This window comes from Hibiscus syriacus, unplaced genomic scaffold, assembly GCF_006381635.1.
Source record: "Hibiscus syriacus cultivar Baekdansim isolate YM2019G1 unplaced genomic scaffold, ASM638163v2 tig00002840_pilon, whole genome shotgun sequence".
Lineage (NCBI taxonomy): Eukaryota > Viridiplantae > Streptophyta > Magnoliopsida > Malvales > Malvaceae > Hibiscus > Hibiscus syriacus.
In genome coordinates this window covers 9,989,395-10,015,223 of record NW_024061947.1, presented here as the reverse complement: position 1 = coordinate 10,015,223, position 25,829 = coordinate 9,989,395, and the positions used below count along the sequence as shown (strand labels likewise).

Below are 25,829 nucleotides of genomic sequence, written 5' to 3'. Positions count from 1 at the left end.
ATTCTTAATTCTAAAGTCTCATTACCGTCGCAAATTATCACTCATCCATCACCGTTCATCCACTGACCAGTCATCCCCTTGTCTTCATCTCAACCCCTTAAATCCTTAAACATTAATACCTAAATCCTTAACCCCTTCATCCTCTATCAAAAACTCATCGTTAGCAACGATAAAGGGGAAGGCCAACTGAAGAAGGAAGAAATTAGGTATTAAAGATTTATGTATTGGGAAGTTAGGGATTGAGTGATGAAAACGGGATGGTCGGTCAATGGGGACGATTGTTGGGTTGTCGTTTGGTGGTAACTGACAACGATAAGTTTTTCTTTGAATAACAAATGGACCGACGATATAGTTGGGGTACGACAACGTTCTCTTGATATGACAAGGCCTCTTCCCTGGAATTGATTGTGTTCCACCTCAATATCGGGTCACTTGTCGTCGCTTGCCCATTTTAGGAAGTCTTCGACGTCGGAGAGGTGGAAACGGCGGGGGGAGATTCTTGATGGGGTCCATTGATAGTGGTTAAGACTGGGTTTTAGAGAGTATTTGCAAGGCGCTAAATAGATGGAAAATGTATGTGGAATGTATGGCAGTTGGATTGAAGTGAGGAACGAGAGGCTGGTCAAATAATGTACAAATTGATGCATTGCATTGAACCACCATCTTGGTAGTCCAATGATTGGATGCCAAGTCCAAGAATCCAAGCTGCTTACTTTATTCAAAATCAATTATTAAATTGACAGAAAAATTATATTTATCATTTATTTTTATGTACCTACACTTACGTGTGTGGTTGGATTTATTAAATTGAAAAAAATATTCAAAAAATAAATATTTACAAGTGAGCATTGTTGTAAATCAAGTTGTAGAACAAATTAAAAAATAAGTGGATGTCCAGATGAAAATTGTTATTACGAATGAATTAATAGGACATAAAACGAAATCCAATTTGAATTTTGCTTTTTTTTATCTGAAAATTTATTTGTTTGAAGATTTATGGTATTATATTAGAAAAATTGTTGAAAATTTAAAGTTTTATAATATGTTATTAGCACAAGTTATGGTCCAATAAGAGCTTGGGCCAGCGGATCCACGATCATATTTGGTCGGCAAGGTCGAGGCTGTTGGACAAGGCAGAGCATAGATATCATCGAACTCGCTCGCTCGCTCATTCTCAACTCAGGAGGGAGTGGCTACTGGGTTGGATTTATTTATTTTGTTTCCCGCAAACGCTCAACTGTTCCCGTTTCATTTCTTGCAAAATGTCTATCCTTTCAAATTCCTTGGTTTCCTCAACAAATCCTCCAACCCAACTATTTTCTGGTAACATTTCCTTTCTCTTTTCTGTCTTTGTTCATATACTTTTTATTTATTTTATTGTTGTGGATTCATTGTAATTGACACAATCGTTTTAAATTCTTTCATGTTTAATGGGGTATGATTTGAAGAAGAAAAATATCATATGAACATATGAATCCATGCTCGCTGTTTCCTTGTAATGGGATTCATTTCTCAGTGTTGAATCTGTTGATGGGTCTTAGAACAGTGATCCTTTGAAGCTTTATTGGTTCTAAAGTAATCAGCTGAATGTAGATTCTTCTGCAGTTGAATATGCTTGATGTTTTTTGCTTTGAAATTTTATCAGGCTTGCATTTATTTGTGTGCAACTTCAACCCCCTTTATTTTTCACATTGTTTTCACTTATTGCAAACTTTAGATCCCTACTCACTTATTTCAACAAAAATGGTTTGTGAGTTAATTATTATTTCTCAGCATATTCTTTGAAAATTTTTACTTGGCATGCCATTAATCCTAAGGTAATATTGACTCCAAGTGCTAGGAATTATTAGGAGTACTTTGGGGGAATTAATTGTTAGACTTGATGTTCATTATAGTTCATCACTTTACGTCTTTTGTGGCAAAAATCGGGGTTTAACATTAATTCATATTTCTGATTTCGGAATTTTATCGGATCATAGCATCATTGTCTTGGTATTGTTCATCCTTTGAGATCATAAGATTGTTTACCTTTTCTCTTTGTGGTACACGAACGTTGCAATAAGCTGACATTAACTCCGATTTCTGTTCAATGTGAGCTATATTTTGTACATTTGCCAGTGAACCATCCATTTGGTTTTTAAAATATTTGAAAGGTTGTTCGTTACCTTCAATGCACAATTTGTTTTGCTAGGTTCTCATCTAAGGCCTGCGTGTAAAAGCTTTGGGAGTGCCAACTGCACCCGCTTGGCATTCAATTCTAACAATTTAAGGAAACTGCATCTTTCTACCTCTAGTAGGGCGCTCACTGTTCAAGCTTCGTACAGGTATTGTCTTTGGGACAATTTAAAGCCAAGGAATGCATGATAGTATTTGACTAACAGTTCATATTGTTGTAAGTAGGAGCTACTGAAAGAAGTACTAGCAAGTCAATTCTTAAGTTTGTCTGTGTGTGCACATGTATTCCGTTCCCCATTTTATGTTGTCTGCTTCGTACATTCTTACAGTGATGGTGGAAGGTCAAGCAGTTCAAGCGCCTTTGTTGGGGGTTTTGTTTTGGGAGGGCTCGTGGTTGGTGCACTTGGTTGTGTATTTGCCCCTCAGGTGAATATTACCTTGCAAATGGCCCTATTATACTCCGTTATGCATACTCTTCAGCTATAGTTTCATAACAAACTAGCTTTATCATTCAGATCTTTACCCTTTTATATGACTAAAACCTACAGCCGGAACTGTGGGAACTATTATGTGTTCGACTATTTCTTTCGGAATGTACTATGATTATTCTGCTGTTTGCCTTCTATAGATCAGCAAGGCACTAACTGTAGCTGATAGCAAGGACCTAATGAAGAAACTGCCTAAATTCATATACGATGAAGAAAAAGCTTTGGAGGTGAGCACTTACTCTGTTCAGAATCAGTCTTCTAAATACTGGAATGATTCGAATACTATATGCTTTGAATTTGAAGCACCTGCATTTATTGTTTAACCTGTATAGCTTTAAGAATAGTAAGTGGCCTTCTGTTGTGTAGAAAACACGGAAGGTACTGACCAAGAAGATTGCTCAGCTGAATGCCGCTATTGACGATGTTTCCGGTCAGCTTCGATCCGACGATGCCCCAAATGGAGTTGCTGTAAACTCTGATGAAATTGAAGCGGCCATATGAATTGCTTGCTAGTCACATCATGGTTTAAATGGTTTATTATTAAGAAATAATAGGGAATTTGTTGTAATTTTCCTATATTCTCCACAAACACAGTAACTCGTTCTTTCTAATATGTGGTTGAAAAAACACAATACTTGAAAAAAAAACTTTTTTCATACATTAAGGCAAGTTGGCTCAAGGTTTTCGACCAGTTCTAAAGGGCAGCATTTGACGTGTTTCTTATTGTAATGCTGATTTATAAATAGCATAATTGGAACAATAGTACTTCAAATAAATATCTTGCATATTATATATTTTATGTTGATGAGCTGTTTTTGTCCTTTAAAAATTTTATAATTTCGGCTTCTTAGAATTTTATAAGTTCACTTTCCTAACATAAAATTTTAGGTCCATCTATCCCTCTGAACATGATCTGCACTCCAAAAATGATAAGGCTGAGGCCATTCTCTCTCTCGAGGGCATACATTAAAGCTACACGTTACGTTGATTCGCAAACTCCAAGCAGATTTTTGTTGAAATCCCATAATTTGTTTGTCGTGATTAAAACATGGTCATTTCCGAAACAGTGCAAGACTGTATCTGAAGTCGAGAAAATAGATGAAGGAGCTGTGGCTCAAATTATGAGCTTTCTTCTCCCACACAATCTATCACATAATCTCTCACCACACAATCTTATAATTCACTTTGAACCTTAATTTAAACGTATCAGCCCAAAACACCGAATTCAACTGTATAAATAATCCAGTGGAGGGGAAGGTGATGTTTTAGTTTTAATTGCAGCTCATCAGCCATGGCAACTCACGCTGCTCTATCTCCTTCAAGAATCCCTGCCGGAACTCGGCTTCCTTCTAAGACCACTCACTCCTTCCCCACTCAATGCTCCTCCAAGGTCTCTCTGTTGTTTTCTTTGTTGCTCTTTGATTTGGTTTTCGGATTTTTCATTTCGGTTTCGATGTGCAGAGACTGGATGTGGCTGAATTCTCCGGTCTTCGATCGAGCGTGCGTCACCTTCACCAAGAACGTTAGAGATGCATCCTTTTTCAATGTGCTGGCTGCCCAACTCACCCCAGAGGTTCATTCTCTGGTCTTTAATGTGTTCATGCTTGCTATTGCCAAGTGATTTATCAAGTTAATTCATGAAACTGTTTGAAATGTAGGCCGTAGGTGCATCATCAGCTCCTGTTAGGGGAGAAACAGTTGCCAAACTGAAGGTTGTAATCAATGGATTCGGGCGCATCGGAAGGAACTTCCTCGATGCTGGCATGGCAGGAAGAACTCTCCCCTAAAGGTTGTTGTCGTAAATGACAGTGGTGGTGTTAAGAATGTAAGTAACCCTGTTTCACTTGTCATGCTTTTAAAGAGTTAACCTATGAGGTTTGGTTCGGTTCGGTTCATTAACCGCCGTATACGACATGAATACAGGCTTCACACTTGCTGAAATATGACTCAATGCTCGGAACATTCAAAGCTGATGTGAAGATAGTCGACAATGAAACCATAGTGTTGATGGTAAGCTTATCAAGGTGGTCTCTAGCAGGGACCCTCTCAAGCTTCCTTGGGCTGAACTTGGCATCGACATTGTTATTGAGGTCGGTCCTTGCCCTTAGTGCTAACTGAATTTGGCCTGCATGGAACATTTTTTAATGATATTTGAATCGTTTGTCATGTTTGCAGGGAACCGGAGTCTTTGTAGACGGTCCCGGAGCTGGAAAGCGCATACAAGCTGGTGCCAAGAAGGTGATCATAACAGCTCCGGCTAAAGGTGCAGATATTCCAACCTATGTTGTTGGAGTCAATGAAGGAGATTACAAGCACGAGGTCGCAAATGTCATCAGGTCGGTTTCGGTTAAGGATTTTCCTGCTTATAAAGCAGTAACAACGATCATTCTCGTTTTCGATTTGTTCTAGTGGTTTATAATTTGATTGCCATTTTGTGCTTACACTGTAGCAATGGTTCATGCACACAAATTGCTTGTCTCCTTTTGTGAAGTCATGGATGAAGAGTTTGGTAAATCATATATCATTTCACAAGCTTAAACTTTGGAGATGGGCCTTTTCTCACTTTGTTAAAACGTCTAATTTGCAGGCATTGTGAAGGGTACAATGACAACCACCCACTCTTACACGGGCGACCAGGTAAATATACTAATTAACTGAACACGAACACAAACACGATGATTACCAATTATAATTATATGTCGAATGAATTGCTTTGAGCAAGAAGAAAACTAAAATACCATGTGATGGTTCAGAGGCTCTTAGATGCTTCGCACCGTGACTTGAGACGAGCCAGGGCTGCAGCATTGAACATTGTACCAACAAGCACAGGTGCAGTCAAGGCTGTTTCACTCGTGCTTCCCCAACTCAAGGGCAAGCTCAACAGGATCGCACTTCGTGTGCCGACACCAAATGTATCGGTTGTCGACCTTGTCGTGAATGTTGAGAAGAAGGGCATTTCGGCTGAAGACGTGAATGCCGCTTTCAGAAAGTCTGCGAGGGACCACTGAAGGGCATATTGGAAGTGTGCGGTGTTCCTCTGGTTTCGGTGGACTTTAGGTGCTCCGATGTCTCCTCCACCATCGACTCTTCCTTGACTATGGTCATGGGAGATGACATGGTCAAGGTGGTGGCCTGGTATGACAATGAATGGGGTTACAGGTGAGCTTTAAGCAAGAAATAAACAGGCTATATTATCTTTATATTTGAGTTTGTAGATCAATAACTTTACTCTGTGATGTGCACAGCCAAAGGGTTGTCGATTTGGCACATTTGGTGGCGGCCAAGTGGCCCGGTGCTGCCGCAGCAGGAACCGGCGACTCGTTGGAGGATTACTGCAAGACAAACCCAGCAGATAAGGAATGCAAAGTTTAGGAGGCCTAAACGGCTGTAACTTTATTATGGTCACTTTTACATGCTGATGGTATAGTTACTGCTCAAAGTTGTTTTCCAATGTTCATGTAAACAGCAAATAAACAGGCTCATTTTGTAGTGACAGATTGGCATGTCAATGCATGCAGCTGCAATCATCATTGGATTAATACTTGTTGCTATGAATTTGCATCCTTCCTTTATTTGAAAACCTTAGATGGTCCGTACATATACATTATACATACATGTATATACACATTACACGCGTGTTACTAAACGTGATCTCGACCGTAAGATTGAGGTCACTCCACCTCGTAGCATGGCAGTTCTTGCTTGTCGTTCCTGACTTCGGCTTCAACCTTTACTACCAAGCTTATTCGCACTATGAGCTTGATTGTCGGGTTTTGGCCGATACCGCTGCACCTTCATGGTCCATGCCTACCCTTATTTTGCTTATGGGATTACCCCAACATAGTTGATAAAGAGTATCCATTGCTAGGGAACTCCAAAGGGGTCCATGACCAAAGGGTTACCTCTAAACATAACATGCTCGATACACATATTGATGTTGCTAGGTCGGCTATCGATGCTGTCGTCTTCCGAAGTAATTCGACCGAGATCATGGTATCAGAAACCGGGTGGCCATCGAAAGGGTTAAAAAATGGCATGTGATCATGATAATTCATATTAACGGCGGTCCTCAATTTATGAGAGTACATTAATTTATTAAAAGAAAAACAAGCGATCATGATGACTCATATTAAGAGCAGAGTGGCCTAAATAAAAATATCCTTTAAAGACAGTCAATATGATAAAAACTTTCCGATTTCAATGGAAGAAGTTTTGTTCTACGATCGCTTAATTTAAGGTTAAGAAATGACGGGAAGTAAGCGTAACCGAAAATATAATAAAAAATATAAAAATTTTAGTTGGACGTAATCTAAAATATGATAAAAAAAAAAAGTTAACAACCACCAGCTAAAGCTTCGTAAGTTATGGGTACGGGGGAATAGGGAGGGCGGAGCAGCATCATAATGGCATGCAGCCAACATCCATATCACGTGCATTGTATTTCATTGCATGATCAATAATGAGGAGGAAGGGGGAGATAATGTTCATGTTTTTCATTTTATAAAAGTAATGATTTGATTGGTTGAAATGAAGCTAATAATAAAGTTAAAAGTGTATGATAGGAGACGGTGGATGAGGATGAGGATGAGGATGAAGAAACCAATTATTTATATTTTTTTACTATTCACTTTCCGACACAATATCTACTTCTTCCGTAAATTCAACTCTACTGAATATTAATATATCAGGTAACATTAATTTTATATATTTATAAATTTATATTCAACGTATTAAATATACATATTTATTCATTATCAATCAATTGTTGCATATTATACCTCACGTATAAATCGTTACGTCAATATTATCGTAGTAGTAAATAATAATTTCCGTAGGTTAAATTACTATAATAATTCACTTTTTTGTTTAAAAGTTAATTGAAAACAAAAATAATGAATAAATTATTACTGTTTTAATTAGAGCATCTCGTGAACCATTAAACCTAAATAAACATTAAGGCTTAATACAAAAATAAGTGTATAAACTACACTTAAAGTTAATTTTTAGTATTTAAAGAATTTTTTTGGTTAAAAATGTGTGATTAATGTTTTATATGTTACATTTTGAGGTGCATACAATTAAGTGATATGTCTCACATTTATATTTTTTTATTTTTTTTAAAAATAAAATATTATTTAAAAATATTTTTTTTAAATTAAATGTGACACATGTAATTTAATGATTTTTTTAACGATATATACCTAAAAATATAACGCATAAAGTTTAAAAATTTAATTTTTTAAGAAAAATTCTATATACGCGAAAATTAACTTTGAATATAGTTTAAATACTTATTTTTACATTAAACCTAATATTAATAAAAATAATAATACGTCATGGTAGGAACAATTTCCAACTTAATCATCAAAATCAAAACCGAAAAGGAAAAAAAAGGGGGGGAAGTCTTTTAGTTGGTTGGATATCTAATACTCCGTATCTTAGCCGAAATAACAACTTTCGTCCAATGAGAGGCAGGCACGTCAATCCCGGGAATCCGAGGCTCTCCATTAACGGACGTTAACGAACCTAACCCCTAAGCTCTGGGAAGGCGTTAAAGGAGCAGCGAGACAGAGATCCAACGGCTGGGAAGCTCTGGCGGCAACAAACTAAAACAAAAGCCCATCCGGTCAACGTCGAATTTCCACCATAATTGAAAGCCACGTTTCATCGCGCCATCATCGGCCGCGACAGCTTAGAAGATCCAGCTGATTACTGGAATCGCCGGTGGCCAACCACATAGCAAACAGAGGAACAACAACTTTAATTTTTATTTTATTTACCTTCTTTTTCATCGTCCAATTCTCTGTCTGTTCTCAGGGTTCTCTCTTTCTCTCTTGGATCAATCTCACAATTTCACCAAAGAAAAATTTAAGCTCCAAGCACCAAGAAATCCATCATTTCCGCACACACCCTTTGTGAGCTTTTCTTTTCAGCTTTACTCGAATCTTTGGAGCTTGTTCTTTATTGCTCTAATCTTTGGAGCTTTTCTTTAATGCTCTAATCATCTGTTTTTTTTCTCTCTCTGAAATGAATATTTTGATGTTATTTTCATCGATTGGGTGGTTGTTTCTGTAGTTATGATCTGGTGTTCTTTTAATTTTGCCTACTGCTTCGAATTCTTATAAAAAAAACCCCCAATTTTACCTGGTTGGCTGGATACCTTCCTCAAGGGTAATTTAAGGGCTTAGTTTCATGTAAAGATTGGATCTTTTTTCATGCCATCTGCTTAAGGGTAGTTTGATCTGGGAGTTGACTTCGATTCTTTGCTGTTGGATAGAAAATTTTACAGCTTTCTTTGCTTGGGTTATTTTTTTCCTTACTAGCTATTTTGTTTATCCGAGGGGCTTTGATTTTGTCTGAAGAATTATAAGTTGGGTTAGGTTTTGATATTCAAGCTTTATTTGGGAACATCTGTGAGAAGTTGCTATATAGAATTCGGTTGTGTTTATATAAAGGTTTACCTTATATTGCTTTAAGTTGAAAGTGTTCTTCCTAGGTTTTCGATTTATGGTTGGGAAAGGAATATGACTGCGCGAATGGATATTTCACCACCATTGGCAATCATAGAAGGCGGTTACACTAGGGGTAATGCATCAGACATTGACAATGAGAATTTGGATAATGAAAAACAAGTCACTCTCAGGAAACCTCCGCGTCACCTCTCGGTTATGCAGCATTGTGTGAGTTCGGGAGGATGATTGCTGAGGCGAATTTGGTATGTTTAATCTTTCTCTAGTCTGATCCCTCTTTTGATCACTAAGAATTGCAGGAGCCTGAGCTTTAAGGACTTTCTACATTAGCATACAATCTGAATGCAGCTTAGTTGTTAGTTTAAAATTAAAATTCAGTTATAATTGCGCTACATTACGAAAGGGTACTGATGAATCTTTTGGGAGTAATTGTAGTCCTCAAGTATCGTTTTTAAGATCATGTTTGCCTGCATTTTTGCTGCATAACCTTTTGGCTTTTGACACTTTCTCTGATTAGATCGAGTTTTTAAGATAAAATAAGGATTATCCTGTTTATATTTTGTGTTTCTACTTTCTCACACATCATTTTGTGAAATGCTTTGACTTACTGCTTTCTCTTCTCTAGGAATTGGATGTTGGTATTGTAGTTCACAGTCATCTTCTGATGAAAAAACTGAGTTTTTGCCTGTCTGCGATCGGGAAGTTGTGCAGAAATAGGACCAAAACATTATATGGAGATGAGCACATTTGCATAGATGATCTTCTCGACATCTGGAGACGAATGCAAAGATCCCTTCTCCGGGAGCTTTTTATGGGGTATGCTTGTTAGAATCTACCATATGACCTGCTCCATGTGGTTAATATGTAATCTTGAGTTGAACCACCTTAATTTATGTGGTATCTGATTTAGCACTTCCTTCAATCTGTCATGGTTGCTAGTCTGTAGTGAAACTCATGTCCTTCTGTAGCTTCTACCAATGCCGTATTGTTGTCATCACTCCATTGAACCTTGCAAATACATGTGGACAGGTTTTGATGGTCATGGAGGAACGGATGCGGCAGTATTTATTAGGGAGAATCCTTAAATTCATAGTTGAAGACTCTCATTTTCCAATTTGTGTGGAGAAGGCGATGAAGAGTGCTTTTCTGAAAGCCGATTATGCCTTTGCAGATGCTAGTTCTCTTGATATATCCTCCGGCACCACTGCATTAACTGCTCTTATCTTCGGAAGGTAAGTGAGCCACTGATCTGCAACGGTCATTTGTTTTTGGATGTTATTTCCATGAATCCTCTTCTAACATCAGTATTTGCTTAAAGAACCTTGGTAATTGCAAATGCTGGAGATTGTCGAGCTGTGCTGGGAAGGCGAGGTAGAGCAATCGAAATGTCCAAGGATCACAACCTAATTGCACATCTGAAAGAATAAGATCGAGAAACTCGGCGGAGTAATTTATGATGGCTACCTTAATGGGCAATTATCTGTGGCACGTGCACTCGGAGACTGGCACATGAAGGCCCAAAGGGATCTGCCTGTCCTTTAAGTGCAGAGCCGGAGCTGCAGGAAACGGACCTGAATGAGGAGGATGAATTCTTGATAATGGGGGTGTGTGGGTTGTGGGATGTTATGAGCAGCCAGTGTGCCGTGACTATGGCGAGGAAAGAGCTGATGCTTCATAACGATCCCGAAAGGTGCTCGAGAGAGCTTGTGAGGGAGGCATTGAAGCGCAACACTTGTGATAATTTAACGTGATCGTGGTTTGTTTCTCGGCTGATCATCCCCCTCGAATAGAAATACCAGAAACCCGTGTTCGGAGGAGCATATCATCGGAAGGGCTGAATTTACTAAAGGGTGTGCTGCACTGTAACTGATGAAACAGGGGATGGTTGAAAGACATTTGCTTCCCAACGCATCGGAGGGTGAAATGGTCGTGGCATTTTTCTACCGAGTAGCTGCGGCTGCGGCTGCCTCCTTGCACCATGGCTGACATTCATCCTTCATTCAGGGACATCCTGTCATGTAGAATATGATTTTGGAGTTTCGAAATCCTGTACCCCAGAGATAGCTCATCTTGTACCTCCGATTTGCAGGATTCATTTTTCTTTCCTTTTCTTCATCTGCTTCCTCGTGTGTAAATAAACCGAACCTTGAGAGATATGTTATAGCACTCTGATAAATTAAGTAATTGACAGCTAAGATTATTTACATCTTTTTAGGATCATTAAATGAGTATAAATAACAGTTAGATTATCTTAATTTTTTACCTATGAATATATTCTCATTTATTATCATTAATTTCAACCGTTTATTTTACTCATTTCAATTATTCTAAAATAAAATCTCTCTCTCTCTATATATATATTGAGCATAATCGTAGAGGTTTCACTTTAAAGAACCAATGCGGCGGCAAGAAGGCATATTATTTGAAGGTGGAAGCAACTAATACATGGTCCATATAGCGAGATTTTGTTTAAAGTTACAGAAAGAAATCCCAATATGGTCCGAGGGCCAAAATTTTGTTTCAAGTTACAGAAAGCAATCTCAATTAAACAGTCGCGTTTCAGTTTGCTGCATCACATGGGAGCCTTTTTCCCCCATAAAATCTCTTCTCCCACTGCACAACGATGATTTCAATGATCTATAGTTCATCATTACCGTCGGAATCTGAATCGCTATCGCTGCACACAAATGAGTGACAATGTAAGAACATGTTCAATGAGTGTTAGTGAAACTGCAACAAAAGGAAACTGTAAACTATATAAAATCAGAATGAAATGGAATTTTAGGATGCAGCCAGAACTGGTTAACGGATCCGTTCTTTATCAATTCTGTTAACTGCATGAGTTTGATAGCAAAGCAAGAATTAACAATTCAGATATGCATTAAGGGTCTGTTTACCCAACATCTTCCAAATATCGTAAAACGTTTTCCAGAAAATGATTTCTAGAAGATGTAATTTATTAAGGACAACATTTTCTAACATTTTCTGAAAAATGTTTTTAGCGAAACAAACAGACCCCAAGCTCACAATCAGGATTGAAAATTCACCTCATCTTCAGTTTCCTCCAGCAACCTCTATCATAACAAATATAAACTTGGTTATATAATATATCTGGCATTCAAATATATTATATCCAAAAAGAAACTACTGCCTAAGAAATTAAAAAAGTATCTTCAAGAGGTATGTGATAGGGGGAATAATGTAAACTCCATGTAGTCTCACCGTCCACAATAAGAGGAAATATCTTTCGAGTATGCCTTGGCTTCTTGCTTATCTATAAATTAAAATGCAGAAATAGGGAAACACTTTAGAGCTTAAGAAACAATGGACAATTGAAACAAAAGGAACTAGAAATTAACAGCATCTCTAAGAACACGGTAAACATAGAGGTAACCAATAACATGAAAGTATAGAAAACACTGCCTCAGTGATTTTTTTTTAAGTGTTAGTAATGCTTAATCCCACATAGAGTAGGAACTACATTAGGATTGTGTATTTAAGGTTTACATTCTCCACTTTCTTTTTGAGTGATAGAGAATAAGGGGGTTTCTCGTGCGCTGCCGTCTGTCTCGACTCGACTCGTGCTCGTGGCAAGTGGCTCTAAAACTATCTTTTTAGAGAAAATTCGTAAGATTTTTTTTTTGAAAGAACAAGTGAAAAATGTTAAAGAATTTGTCTGGTATTTATAGGATACCAATAACAACTGAGATTAATTAGTTGTCTTTTAATTTCTGAAATTTAAAATTCAAACCATCAGTGTTTGAATTCAAATTTGTAAATGTTGGATGAACCTAGACTAATATCTTACAGAATGAATGCAAGAGTTAAAGCTTTAATACAAGAGTTACAAAGCTTTATTGCATGAGTTACAAACGGTTGAATTTAAATCCACGAGCCTGGAGAGAATTGAGTTACAAGACTTGTGGACTGAGTAGTTGAATCATACACTCCTAGTCTTAATTCTGAAAATTTCACTACCAGAATCAATTGGTCAGTTTAGGTCGATCAACCTATGCAACGTCATTTACACGGCGGTTACAATACTCATTGTAAACCGGTTGAAGCCATTTCTTCCGCTGTGGGTGGTGGAAAATCAAACTAGTTTTGTGCTAGGACGATCAATTGTTGATAATATCATTCTCGCCCAGGAGGTTTTTCACTCCATGAGGACTAAGAAAGGAAGAACGGGTGACAAGGTGACTATTGTGTAAACTAGTATTCTTTGGAATGGGGAACAGACTGAACCATTCCATCCTTCGCGTGGTCTTTGACAAGGTGATTCATTATCTCCGTATTTGTTTGTACTGTGCATGGAATTTTGGCTCATGCAATCCAAATGAGTGTTGATGATAAGAGATGGACACCGTTTAGAACCTCTCGATCAGCACCGAGTCTCTCACATTTATTTTTTACGGATAGTGGTGATTCATTATCTCCGTATTTGTTTGTACTGTGTGTCGTAACCGGTTTTCGTCCGGGCACGAATTTTTAAATTTGGCGGGAAAAGTGATGTGAATAAATGGTTTAAAAAAAATAATTCGGGAGTCGCCATCGGCCTTTTGGGTTAGGTAGGTCCAATACCTAAAAATTATCTTTTAAAAGAGTTTTTAAGAAAACATCAGTTAAAAGATAAACTGATCTGCGTTTAACCAAAAATTCATTCTTTTTTATTAATAAAAAGGGATTCGTGGTCGGTTACGTTTAGGGAAGGATTAGCACCCCTACAACGCCCAAAATTGGTACTTTTAATTATAAATTGTCTCTATTATTGGAAATTTAAAAATTCAAAGATATATTTAATTCATAATTCTATTGTTTCAAATAATTTTAAGAAAAATATATTAATATACATAAATAATATTTACTTATTTAGAAATATCAGAAAAGGGCTTCTAGGTGTTTTAAGACAGCTCTTTTCTTTAATATTTAAAAATAAATATCAAAAACCTTTTATTAATATAGTAAGATATTTATTTATTCAAAAATATCAGAAAAGAGCTTCTAGGTACCTTAAGACAACTTTTTCTTTGATATTAAAACAAATAAATATCAAAATATGATTATTTTTCTTAAAAGTAATTTATAAAATTAAATTTATAAATAGGAATAGAATAAATAAATAAATATATATATATTTATAAGACTATATATATTGACATAATTAATAAAAAATAATAATAATAGTAATGATAATTAAATATATATGAACATAAATATAAAGGTAACATATGATTAAATAATGTTTAAAATACAATTAAAACATGGTATGAAAAAATAAAAAATAATAAAGCTTGTAAATGAAAATATTAAACTTAGGGACTAAATTATAATCTAATAAAATTAAATACCTAATTCATAATTAATTATTTAAAATTATAGGGTTTAAACATGCTATTTTCCTTATTTATTAATTTGATGACTAATTTAAAACTATATAAAATTCGAATATCATATTAAATATTAAAAATATATATACTTGGGATTAAAATATTATTTATTAAAATTAAAAGACTAAATATGATATTTATCTTAATATATTATTAATACGGTAAATGGCTAAAATATAAATACATAAAATGTAGAGACCGAATTAAAAGGATCAAAAATTTGATTCAGTGACTAAAAGGTAAAGATTACAAATTAAAGGGATGGCGGACGGGATTAATCTTTTTGTTAATTACGGACAGATCCCTCCCCAAAACGGCGTCGTTTGGGGAAGGCTTTAAATACCCAATCGGCCGGCCATTATATGCCATCTTCCTCATTTCTTTCTTTTTTTTCTTTCTGTGAGAGAGAAAACTCTCTCTGCTCTCTCCAAACTCTTCCCCGGAGAGAGAGCTGACCACCGGCCGGCAACCATGATCTGCCGCAAGTTCCGCCGCCGGCCACCGCCTCTGGTGGCCGGAAATTCCCAAATTTACCTAAAATAGAGATCTAAACGCTCTAAGACCGATTCCGGTCTTTATTTTCCCTAAAAACCCTTAGATTCCTGTAGATCTAATTTTTTTTACCTTCGAAAAATGAGACTCCGGTGACGCTCGGGATTTCCGGTAATGAGCGAGGCTTCAAGGGTAAGTTCCTCTTCTTCTCTTCGTTTCTGTTTTGGTCTGGTTGTTGGTTGCTGTTCGTATTTCTCTCTTTTTTTGTTCTCTCTTCGTCTGTTTTTCTGTTGTTCTCCGTTGCTCTCTGTGGCTGTCTTTCTTTCTTGCAAGTGGGGTGGCTTTTATAGCCACCACCGAGGCTCTCGTTGGACCGGTTCCAGAGATGAAAGGCCCGGTGAGTCACCATAGCTATGGTGGTGACTCACCATAGGGCTCAACGTGGGTAGCTTCGTGACGTTCTGGAGTGTCGGCAGCGACTGTTGGACCACCTGGACTCATCGGAGGTGGCTGGAAGCATCTAGAAACGGCTGGCTGCTAGGGTTAGAAAACCTAGGGTTTTCCATCTGGAACCCTTTTGGGCCGTTGGATCTTGCCAGATCCAACGGCTGATGATGTTGACGGCGGCTGGGGGCTAGGGTTTGAAAACCCTAGCTGAAACCCTAAATCAGTTTAGGGTTTCCATTTGGGTATGGGTCGGTTCTGGTTGGGCATGGTATTTGGGCTTGTAAATGGGCTTCCAGTTTTGTAATTATTTATTAAATAATAATAATATATAATATTAATAATAATAATAAATAATAATAATAATAATAATTATTATAATAATAATAATACTAATACTAATAATAATACTAATAATAATAATTTTAATAATAATAATTTTAAATGAAAAAAATTGATGTCTACAGCTGCCCCTCTTTGCTCATCCTTGTGTTAACAAGAATAGAGCAAAGACGAAAAAGACAATAATTTTTTCATTTGGCTTTTGTTTGAGCAGGATGGAAACGTTAAAAACATCATGCACTGAAGGACTTACAGATGACCCGAAGGCTTTGAAACATCAAAAGCTCCGAAGGCTTTTGGAAACATCATGCACTGGAGGACTTACAGATGACCCGAAGGTTTTTGAAAACATCAAAAAGCTCCCGAAGGCTTTTTGGAAACATCATGCACTGAAGGACTTACAGATGACCCGAAGGCTTTGAAACATCAAAAAGCTCCCGAAGGCTTTTTGGAACACATGCACTGGAGGACTTACAGATGACCCGAAGGTTTTGAAAACATCAAAAAGCTCCCGAAGGCTTTTTGGAAACATCATGCACTGGAGGACTTACAGATGACCCGAAGGTTTTGAAAACATCATGCACTGGAGGACTTACAGATGACCCGAAGGTTTTGAAAACATCAAAAAGCTCCCGAAGGCTTTTTGGAAACATCATGCACTGAAGGACTTACAGATGACCCGAAGGCTTTGAAAACATCAAAAAGCCCCGAAGGCTTTTTGGAAACATCATGCACTGAAGGACTTACAGATGACCCGAAGGATTTGAAAACCTCAAAAAGCTCCCGAAGGCTTTTTGGAAACATCATGCACTGAAGGGCTTACAGATGACCCGAAGGTTTTGAAAACATCAAAAAGCTCCCGAAGGCTTTTTGGAAACATCATGCACTGAAGGACTTACAGATGACCCGAAGGATTTGAAAACCTCAAAAAGCTCCCGAAGGCTTTTTGGAAACATCATGCACTGAAGGACTTACAGATGACCCGAAGGATTGAAAACCTCAAAAGCTCCCGAAGGCTTTTTGGAAACATCATGCACTGAAGGACTTACAGATGTGAGAAATAGTTTACTAAGTAAGAAACTATGGAAATTGTTTTCTTACTATTCAACAATTTCATTTTAAGAAAAGATTGAATGAGAAACTATGGAAATCGTTTTCTCATTATTTTCAAATAACATGTTGATTGGGTAACATGCCCCAATCTCAAGATAATGCTCATTTTTGTGGCGTTGCGTCCATCTCTTTTTCAAATGTTTGCATGATTCCTGTATTTACGATTTTGAATACCTTCTTTTTGTAAGTTATTTCTTACCATGAATCTTCTTGTTATTCCGAAGATTTGTAAAACTTCATGTTTGAATGCACTCAAATGTATCAATGTAATGCATTGTCTATTGTGCAAATGATGTTCTTATGAATGCATGAATGTTGGTGCAATCTTCATTTGACTTCAAATTGGTGAACTTGGTCTTCCTTCACTTCATCATTTATTGCCAGGGTTACCTCTGGATATCAGTGTAGCAACTTATGCTATCAAGCTTGCATTTCTGCAGAATCATCTGATCAACTTGTATCGTGGTGCCTTCTTTGCTTCATTTAAGTCTTAGAAGAAATGTTTCATTTGTGGAACTCTTGTCGTAGTCAAAATTATGACCCTGATGCCCCATTTTGTCTTGGATAAAACCAACTTTATTTGCTTGGACTTGTGTAGAAATCCCATAAAGCTTTCATCTTTGAAAAGAGAATCTATCATCTTTAAAAAGAGAATCTATCATCTTTGAAGAGTGTAGATGTAGATATGCATGACTCAGCAGGGATTAATTAGGAGAGTAGAGCCTGTTCTAATTTGACTCTTGAAACATATCACAAGGAAGATTTATTCCAATTCCTTTCATGTCTCCACATATAATCAGATCTCGAATAAGGCAACTTGGACCATATCATGTCGAGATGCTTAACAACAACATGTCATTCAACCTTAGTTGGCTCACCTAGTTTATTGTTGTCAAAATTTTTCAGCTCTCTTTATGTGGAAAGAAATCTTCATTATATCTCATTTCTGATCTTGAAGTTGAAGAAGACAAACTTCATCTTGTATCAATAAAGGAAAACCATATGATCTACAGTATTGGTTCAACATCATAATTACTGGTTCGTAAAACATTTGACAACACATTCTTCATCTCATGTAGTTTCTGCTCAGATGTAAAACATTTGAAAACACATTTATCATTTCATGTGGCTTCTGCCAAGGTTTCTCAATCATGTAAGCTCTTTGCCTAATGTTCAAAGCTTTTGAATGACGTCACAAGACCACTTGAGAACAAAACTCAGTGGGGATTCAAGTGTAATGTTGGTACGACCAAAAAGTTGGTCAAATTCACAAGATATGCTGGTGTCGAATTGAATAGGAGACATTAACTGATCTTGATATCATCTCGGGCAAAGATAAATGTGATACTGATCACATTTTCTTCTATAATGATCTTTGTAGGAAGTAGAAACACATCAACTGTAGGATCAATGTACAGAAAGATATCCGTGGAATTTTTTTGCAGCTGGGGGTGAAATACAAATGATAAAACCAAAATAGATAAAAACTCAGTTCATCTTGGCTAGCAATGATGATCCCAAATAACAACGGGAATAACAGTAATATAAGTGAGAGTCGAGTCTCCCTTTTCAATGTCATCAAGGAAACAAAAACTGATGTGAAAAATAGCTTCATAATCTCAATAGTATGGTTGAAACTATTTGCTAGGAATCTCAAAGAAATATTTTCAATTATCACCAACACACAGAAGGCCAAATTCAATGCTGAGATCTTGAGGAACTGAACCCTGGATCGAGTAGTCTGCCTGGGGATCATCTTTATTCATGAAACCGTAATGTAGTTTATCAAAGAACACACTTTCTGTCTCATTGGAAATATTTGTTCAAGTCAATGATCTTGACAGATGATGATGTGGGCCTTCAGCATGCCCCAACATGGGTAATACAAGCGTGCATAATGCATCGACATTCTTGATTCTGATTGAAATGGGCTTTCAGCATGCCCCAACATTTGCTTCTTGTTAATCTGAGCCTTCAAAATTCCCCATATGGATCTGTCTGAAAGAACCTTTAAAATGTCCCAACATTTGCTGATACAGATGCCAAAAGTATGTTCAACATTACTTCTTGTTGAGATGAGCCTCCAAGAATGCCCAAATATTCTATTTCTGGTGGAAATGAGCCCTCAAGATGTCCCACATGAAACATTTCTATCTGAAATGGGCTTTCGAGATGCCCCAATATTCTGCTTCTGATTTACTCTTAATGTTTGTTTGACTGGAATATCATGATCCTCTTGAGGTCTAATTTTGACAATGCACTGTTGTAGGTACTTGTGGATTTATTCGTGCCCCAAATCTATTTATCTTGAATACTCTCATTCTGGTGTCACTAAACAGTAGTGTTATCAAGTAACTGAAATTCTCTTCATGTTATCACAAACTTAAGAAGTATTCAATCATTCTAACAGAAATGTCTGAGATATGTGTCTTCTGAATGAGGTGACCGTTTTCTGTATATGGAGGAAATTTAGTCAGACAGTGAAGTAAAAATAGCTTGGTAATCCGTTCCAGGCTGACACAGTGGCTTATCATCTTTCAGTGAAAGCCATCTCTGAAATATACTTTTATGTGGGAGAGAAACCAATTTATGCAAACAGTAATCTGATGCAATAACAAGACTACATTTACAGTGGTACAAGCTCATCAAAAATCCGCACCCATGCAACATGTTGATTCTGATAACAACTCATCTGGTTATGAAGTGATCTTTCAGGATGATTTCACATATATTGATAGTTCTTTCTGATACCGAGGAAATCATGAATTTTGATTCTGATGAGGAGAGTAAACTGTTATACTTGACAAAAATGTGATTCTCAGAGGCTGAAGCTTCAATAGCCATGGAGAGATGTGATCCAGATTCATCACTTACAGAGTTGACAGATTTTATATGTGCTGATCAAATGGCTAAGGTTACTGATGCACTTCTTATGGTAGAAGATAGGAAGCCATTATGCAATGATTCCAATTACAAGCAAAGGCGAAACTTGGGCTATGATTTGTGGGAAAGGAATAAGAAAATGAAGCTTGAAAAGAAGCTTCTTAATGAAGATGATCATGCAGTTTATCTTTCAATTCCAATGATCGGTTCTGGGGTTCCTACTGAATCATATCAGATAATTCAAAGAACACTTCCAGAAGATGCTATTGGCACATTCCTCTTCCTCCTATGAGCAAATTCATCTTCCAAATTCAATGATTGATTCTGTGGTTTCATACCAAACCAGATCAGATAATTCAAAGAACACTTCCAGAAGATGCTATGAGCACATTCATCTTCCAAATTCAATGATTGGTTCTGTGGTTCATACCAAACCAGATCAGATAACTCAAAGAACATTTCCAGAAGATGCTATCAGCATATTCCTCTTCCAAATTCAATAACTAGTTCATGTGGTTCATACCAAACCAGATCAGATAACTCAAAGAACATTTCCAGAAGATGTTATCAGCACATTCCTCTTCCAAATTTAATAACTGGTTCTGTGGTTCATACCAAACCAGATCAGATAACTCAAAGAACACTTCCAGAAGATGCTATGGGTCTCCTTATTTCTACTATGAGAACGTGGCACTTGCTCCAGTTAATGTTTGGACTGGAATATCACAGTACTTATTCGATGTATAGCCAGAATTTGTAGATTCGAAGCATTTTCATGCTGTTACACTGAAAATAGGCTATATTCATAATCTGCCAATTGAGAACAGATTTCCTCTTATCTTGTTTTCTCCATGCACTATACATGATATTTTTCCATTGACAAAGAAATGATAGTCTTCATGGGATCCAAGAACAAAGTTGAACTACTTACAAACATGTACAAGAAGTTCCAGATTGACAGAAAGGATCTGTAAGGCTCTTGAAGCTTATGACGATGAGCTACCTTCGAGTGTCCAGAAGTATGCTCTTGATGAGTGCCGAAAATGGAATCTGGTATGGGTTGGAAGAAATAAAGTTGTTCCACTTGAACCTGATGAGGTAGAAATGCTTCTAGGTTTCCCTAAAAACTATATATAAGGAGCTGCTAGAGACATGTTCTCTGGTGATATCAATGTCCTGTCTCTTTTTTCTTCTGGGATCAATAATGCAGAGGCTGTCTTCTACTGTCTTGGCATATTTTTGAAAACAGATGTGCAAGAACTGAATGATGATTGGTTGGAGCAATTGATGAGTATATTTGTCGAATTCGACCTTGTTGTCGGTGACATCGAATGTAACAACCTTACTGGAAGAAATAAACATCATCAGGATACAATAGAAGATTTTTGCTGGTGCATTTTCTTACAATGACTACCACAATGACTGTCTCTTCTACTGCTCCAAAATACACACTGTCTTATCCCACTCTTCCCTAACCATGGAAAGGTTTATTTGATGGTAAAACTGGTTATCTCAACTTTTGGAATCCTGTACGGCATACAAATGTAGAATTTGTTCCAATGTCTTATTCTGTGCCATAAGTCCTCAAATTCAAATTCAGCAATCTTTTGAAGGACATAATGGGTATCATCTTGACAAAGAAAGTGATCGGCATAGAAGAAGTATCAATGATGTATCAAGACTTGAGCCAGCGTCACAGTATAACCAGAGTGCAGGTAGTGACTTGTTCATGGTTATAATGTGATCTTTTAAAGAACATAAATTGATGGTTTGGGAAAATAATCTGTCTGGTGATGCTTATCGCCCTCAGCATGAGATAATCTTTCTTGATGAGTTGATAATAATGTCATAGGGAAGTGTCACAAGTTCAAGTATCCAGACTTTCTGGCTTCTTGGACCATTTGCCTTCAGAAATGTGAAGTGCTTCATTATTCTGGCCTCGTTCATTCTTTTTCTACTACAGAGGTAAAATAAGCAACAATTACTTTAAGGACTTTCCTCATTTGAGACTGTCCTGTTTGAAAATGTTTTTTCTCCTTTCTTTATTGAAGAATGAAAGAATTTTGCAAAGTATTACCCCTTTCAGGTTCACAATATAATCAAATTATAAACAATGAATTTAATGAATATCAAATAAATCAACTACACTTTTAAATCATTCAAAAATCATAGTCTTATGGCAAGTGTCAAAACTATTGACTGATTTAAGGTGTAGGTGGATTCTGGTAAAGTAGGTTCTTTCAAGTTGGTTCAGTATGTCGCTTCGGGCTTCTACTAACTTGAAGAAATGGTTGTTATGCTCATCTTGTAGAGATGCTTCTCGTTTCCAAAATCTCATGAACGTCTTTGGGATGTGCGGTGCTCCTTTTAAGAGCTTAAAATCGTCTCTTATGTCGTTGTTGCACCATTCATTATTCGAGCCGCCTTTTTTAGGTTTTCAACTCGAATCCTCCTTTGGTTTCAAAATGTTATTTAAAAATTTACATCTTGAACCCCCCCTTTATCATTTTTCATATCATGCATTAAAGATTTTAAAAAACAATTTTTGCAAATAAAAATCAATCTTGGAAGGCGGAATGAATTCTAAAGATATCATCTTTTACTTAGAAATCTATGTATGATTAGAATGGACTTTTCAGGTACGTAATGTAGGCCATGGCTTATGGTTACGAAAGAAAGGGATAAAAAGGCCCCAAATAAGTGTTTAAGGGTAATCAAACCAAGGATCAATTCATTTTGATGCCATCAATCTTGCCTTGCTTAACTTGGATCTGCTTTGTTGGGAATTTTTCCATCATTTGGATCCCTCTAGACTGCCAAATTTTGGATTAATTTCCAATTTCTCATATCTTCAGCATTTCTTGCTCTTCTTGTTTGTACTTGATCAACCTTGTAACTTGAGGCTCAATAAATCACTCATCTTGATTCAATTTTCCTTTTTTTTTTTCTTCTTCTTTTTTTTTATTCTTTCTTTGCTGGATGAGTATAATACTTCAATTGCTTTGAGCACCTCCTTTTCCTTTTGCATTTTGGAGGTTTTCCATTATTCTTGATTGGATTGATCTTCAAGCACTCTGTATTTGACATACTTGTAGTTCAAAACTTTCATGACTTCATGGAAACTTGTCTTCGTAATAAAACTGTATTGACAATCTTCATTCTTGTGAGAAAATATCCTTCACCTTGCCCTCTAATGTGGAGGGTGATCCTTGGTTAGGGTTGAATCAGAAGAAAAATTATTCAGGCTCAAGTGGGGACAACAAATGATATATTTATATATATAAAAGGATAAATGAAACAATGCCGTTCGTCATCTCATACACAGAAACCTTTGTAAAAAGAGGTATCCACAGAGGGATGAATATTCAAGATTAATTTTATTTACATGAAAAATGTAATTAATGCATGATATATTTATTTCAATCAATCACTTTCCCCTTCTTCTTTGAGTATGCCCTAATCACTCGAAATTATCATCAATGAGTTGGTCCATGATGCCTCATCTCGTCTCTTCTTGCAGCAAGATTCACGGATAATTGAAAGTTTGGTTCTTTTGAGGTCTTTTGGTTTATGATGGTTTTAGAAGGACAAATGTGTGACTTTTGAAGTCGTATATATGGTGGAATGTAGTATCATCAATCAACTCTACCCGAAAAGGTAAACATCTGGAGTAGGTGTCTCAAAAACAGATGGAGACATTACTTCGGGAACTTTGTAGTGTCAATATTTGGTTTTGGTAAGGGTTAAGTAATTGGCATTGGATAGGGTATGGAAGATATAATTTTACCACTTGCCAAAGATCTATAACTCTTGAAAAATTAAAAGAATATTTAATCTACTTGATACTCAAGAATCTCAAGGTTAAACTTGATTCCTTGCTCATAACCATAAAAGCAACACAAGTTTATTTATTGCACAAAAAGCGGAGAAAGGAACAAAAACAAGTTCAAACAAGATGCTGAAAATAGAAAGTACTACAGTGGTAGATAACACTTCCACTTGTTTATACATCATGCCTCCTCTAATGTTGGGTGTATACTTGGACCAGGGTCATTGTCTTTATCTGTCCCCCATTTTTTGATCATTTCTTGTGTCAGGACTCTTTTGTCAACAAGCATCTCTATTTCTTTCAACAGTGGCCTACAATTGCCTGTAGAATGCCCTTTTACCCCCAAGTGGAAATTACAAACACTATCTTGATCATAACTATGAGCAGAAGGGTTTGATGTCACTTTAGTTGGTCTTGGTGTGATGTATTGACCTTTAACCAAATGAGGATACAAGTCTGAAATGGAAGTTTGGAATACTTCCAAAGTTTGTCTTGATCGCATGACTTTCTTTGGTCGATCTGAGCAGTTACTCGCTCTTTTTCTTTTGTAATTACGAGGACTCTGGATGCAACATTCATTCACATGATCAGCTTTTGCTTTTTGATCCATCGGGCTCTTGGATATGACTTTTGAGTTTTCTTCATTGATTACATTCTCAATCAAATCTCCAGTTGTCACAAGATTCTCGAATTCCTTTGTCGGATTTGCCTGCATCAACTCGCGGAAAGGAGCGGGAAGGGAATCACGAAACATACATGATATCTCTTCTTCTATCATGGGAGGTTGAACTTGTGCTGCCACTCCTCTCCATCTTAAGGCATATTCTTGAAATCTTTCATTGGTTTTCTTCTTTACTCTTCGAAGATCCATACGTGTTGGAGCTAAGCCTTTAATATACCGATATTGTCTCAAAAATGCATCAGCTAGATCTACCCATCTCTTTATCTGTTCTTGGGTCAACTGATTGTACCAGACTACTGTTGGGCCAATAAGACTATCATGGAAAGAGTGAATTAACAGGTCATCAGAATTTAAATATCCTCCCATTTTTCTGCAAAACATTCTCAAATGGATTAAGGGACAACTGGTGCCATCATATTTCTCAAAATCAGGCATTTTGAATTCATGGGGAATAATCAAATCTGGAACTAAGCTAAGCTCTCTTGCTTCTAATTCTTTGTGGGAAGTATCAACACATTTCATATTTTTGATTGCTTCATCCATCTTCTTGAATCTTTCCTCATATTGTGAATAATGAACAAGGCTATTCTTTGGGTTCAATTGGGATGCCCCATAGGGTTTTATCATTTTCGACTCTTTAATCTGACAGCATGGTTGCTCTTTATCAATTATCTCTTCTTTATCAGATGTCACATACTGGATAATTTGATTTGATCCATATGGTACTGAATCTGATGTTTCTTTCCTTATATCCGGAGGTAACCCCGTCAATTGTTCTGGCCACTGATCTTGTAATCCCTTATAAGATTGCTCCATGATGACAGTAAAGTAATATGAATGAATGACCTTGGTTTTACTGTTACAAAACCTTTCATTAATTATTAACATGTTTTTATAATTAAAGTACATGACAGTACTTAAATAAAAATGTGAAAAATGCATAAATGGAAAAATAAGAATGCAAAATGTGCAATTCAAAGATATAAAAAGTAAAAATACAAAATGAAAATGCACAGATACAAAATGTAAATGCATGTATGAAAAGGTGTTACTTAAGAATGATCATCTTAGAACAGATTTCATTGAACACAAAAGTTTCGGTACATCAAACAAAACTTTTACATGTAGGGGACAACTTTTAATCCTAACTTCAACAAAACTTTACATAAAGGGAATAACTTTCCCATTTTCTTCTCTAAAACCAAGTTAGATTATCATCTTATGGGCCATATTGCTTGTCTGGACTGCAGCTTCTTTCATGACATTCTGGGGTTTTTTCATCTCCTATGTTAATTCTTGGAGTTGATCATTTTCCTTTGCGAGAGAACATTTGTGTTCAAAAAGTTTTTGGACAAAATCTTCATGTATGTTGCAACTCTTTTTCAGTTTGGTGACCCCTGCTATCCACTCTTTTGGGATGTTTCCTATACCAGCATTTTGAAAAGCTTGACTGACCTTCTGGAAGTCTTCATGTATGGTTTCCATTTTGGTGCTCAATTTATTGTTTTCAATCTTCAAATGACG

At 36.6% G+C, this 25,829-nt stretch overlaps 1 protein-coding gene, 2 long non-coding RNA genes and 2 pseudogenes across 4 annotated transcripts in view; 3 read left to right on the top strand and 2 right to left on the bottom strand.

Annotated features, from left to right (window-relative positions):
• Positions 1 to 1,128: 1,128 nt before the first annotated feature.
• On the top strand, positions 1,129 to 3,354 carry LOC120157354. 2 transcript variants are annotated; one of them, XM_039168511.1, is made up of 6 exons: positions 1,129 to 1,323; positions 2,192 to 2,225; positions 2,271 to 2,324; positions 2,505 to 2,601; positions 2,804 to 2,890; positions 3,030 to 3,354. In XM_039168511.1, the coding sequence occupies exons 1-6, from the start codon at positions 1,263 to 1,265 to the stop codon at positions 3,162 to 3,164; spliced, it is 468 nt and encodes a 155-aa protein (XP_039024442.1). In that variant the 5' UTR covers positions 1,129 to 1,262; the 3' UTR covers positions 3,165 to 3,354. The 2 variants fall into 2 exon arrangements, with proteins under 2 accessions (XP_039024442.1, XP_039024436.1); XM_039168505.1 differs by having other exon boundaries at positions 1,131 to 1,323; positions 2,192 to 2,324.
• Positions 3,355 to 3,954: 600 nt separating this feature from the next.
• Positions 3,955 to 6,177, top strand: LOC120157334 (annotated as a pseudogene).
• A 1,982-nt stretch (positions 6,178 to 8,159) lies between these two features.
• LOC120157380 lies at positions 8,160 to 11,323 on the top strand (annotated as a pseudogene).
• Positions 8,879 to 25,829, bottom strand: part of LOC120157388 — a 28,823-nt gene continuing 11,872 nt past the window's right edge. The window contains exon 4 of the long non-coding RNA XR_005519135.1: positions 8,879 to 8,956. This is a non-coding gene — a long non-coding RNA (uncharacterized LOC120157388). The remainder of the gene's footprint in view (positions 8,957 to 25,829) is intronic.
• Positions 11,948 to 12,422, bottom strand: LOC120157395. Its single transcript, XR_005519136.1, has 3 exons — positions 12,356 to 12,422; positions 12,181 to 12,205; positions 11,948 to 11,967 (listed from the first exon to the last, which is right to left on the bottom strand). It is a non-coding gene; the product is annotated as an uncharacterized LOC120157395 (long non-coding RNA).

What these genes read in the sequence shown, in the direction of transcription:
- LOC120157354 (XM_039168505.1), top strand. Translation starts at nt 1,263, where the DNA reads ATGTCTATCCTTTCAAATTCCTTGGTTTCCTCAACAAATCCTCCAACC. An exon ending in TCCAACCCAACTATTTTCTG is followed by an intron (nt 1,324 to 2,191) that starts GTAACATTTCCT and finishes TTGTTTTGCTAG; the next exon opens with GTTCTCATCTAAGGCCTGCG. An exon ending in ATGAAGAAAAAGCTTTGGAG is followed by an intron (nt 2,891 to 3,029) that starts GTGAGCACTTAC and finishes TCTGTTGTGTAG; the next exon opens with AAAACACGGAAGGTACTGAC.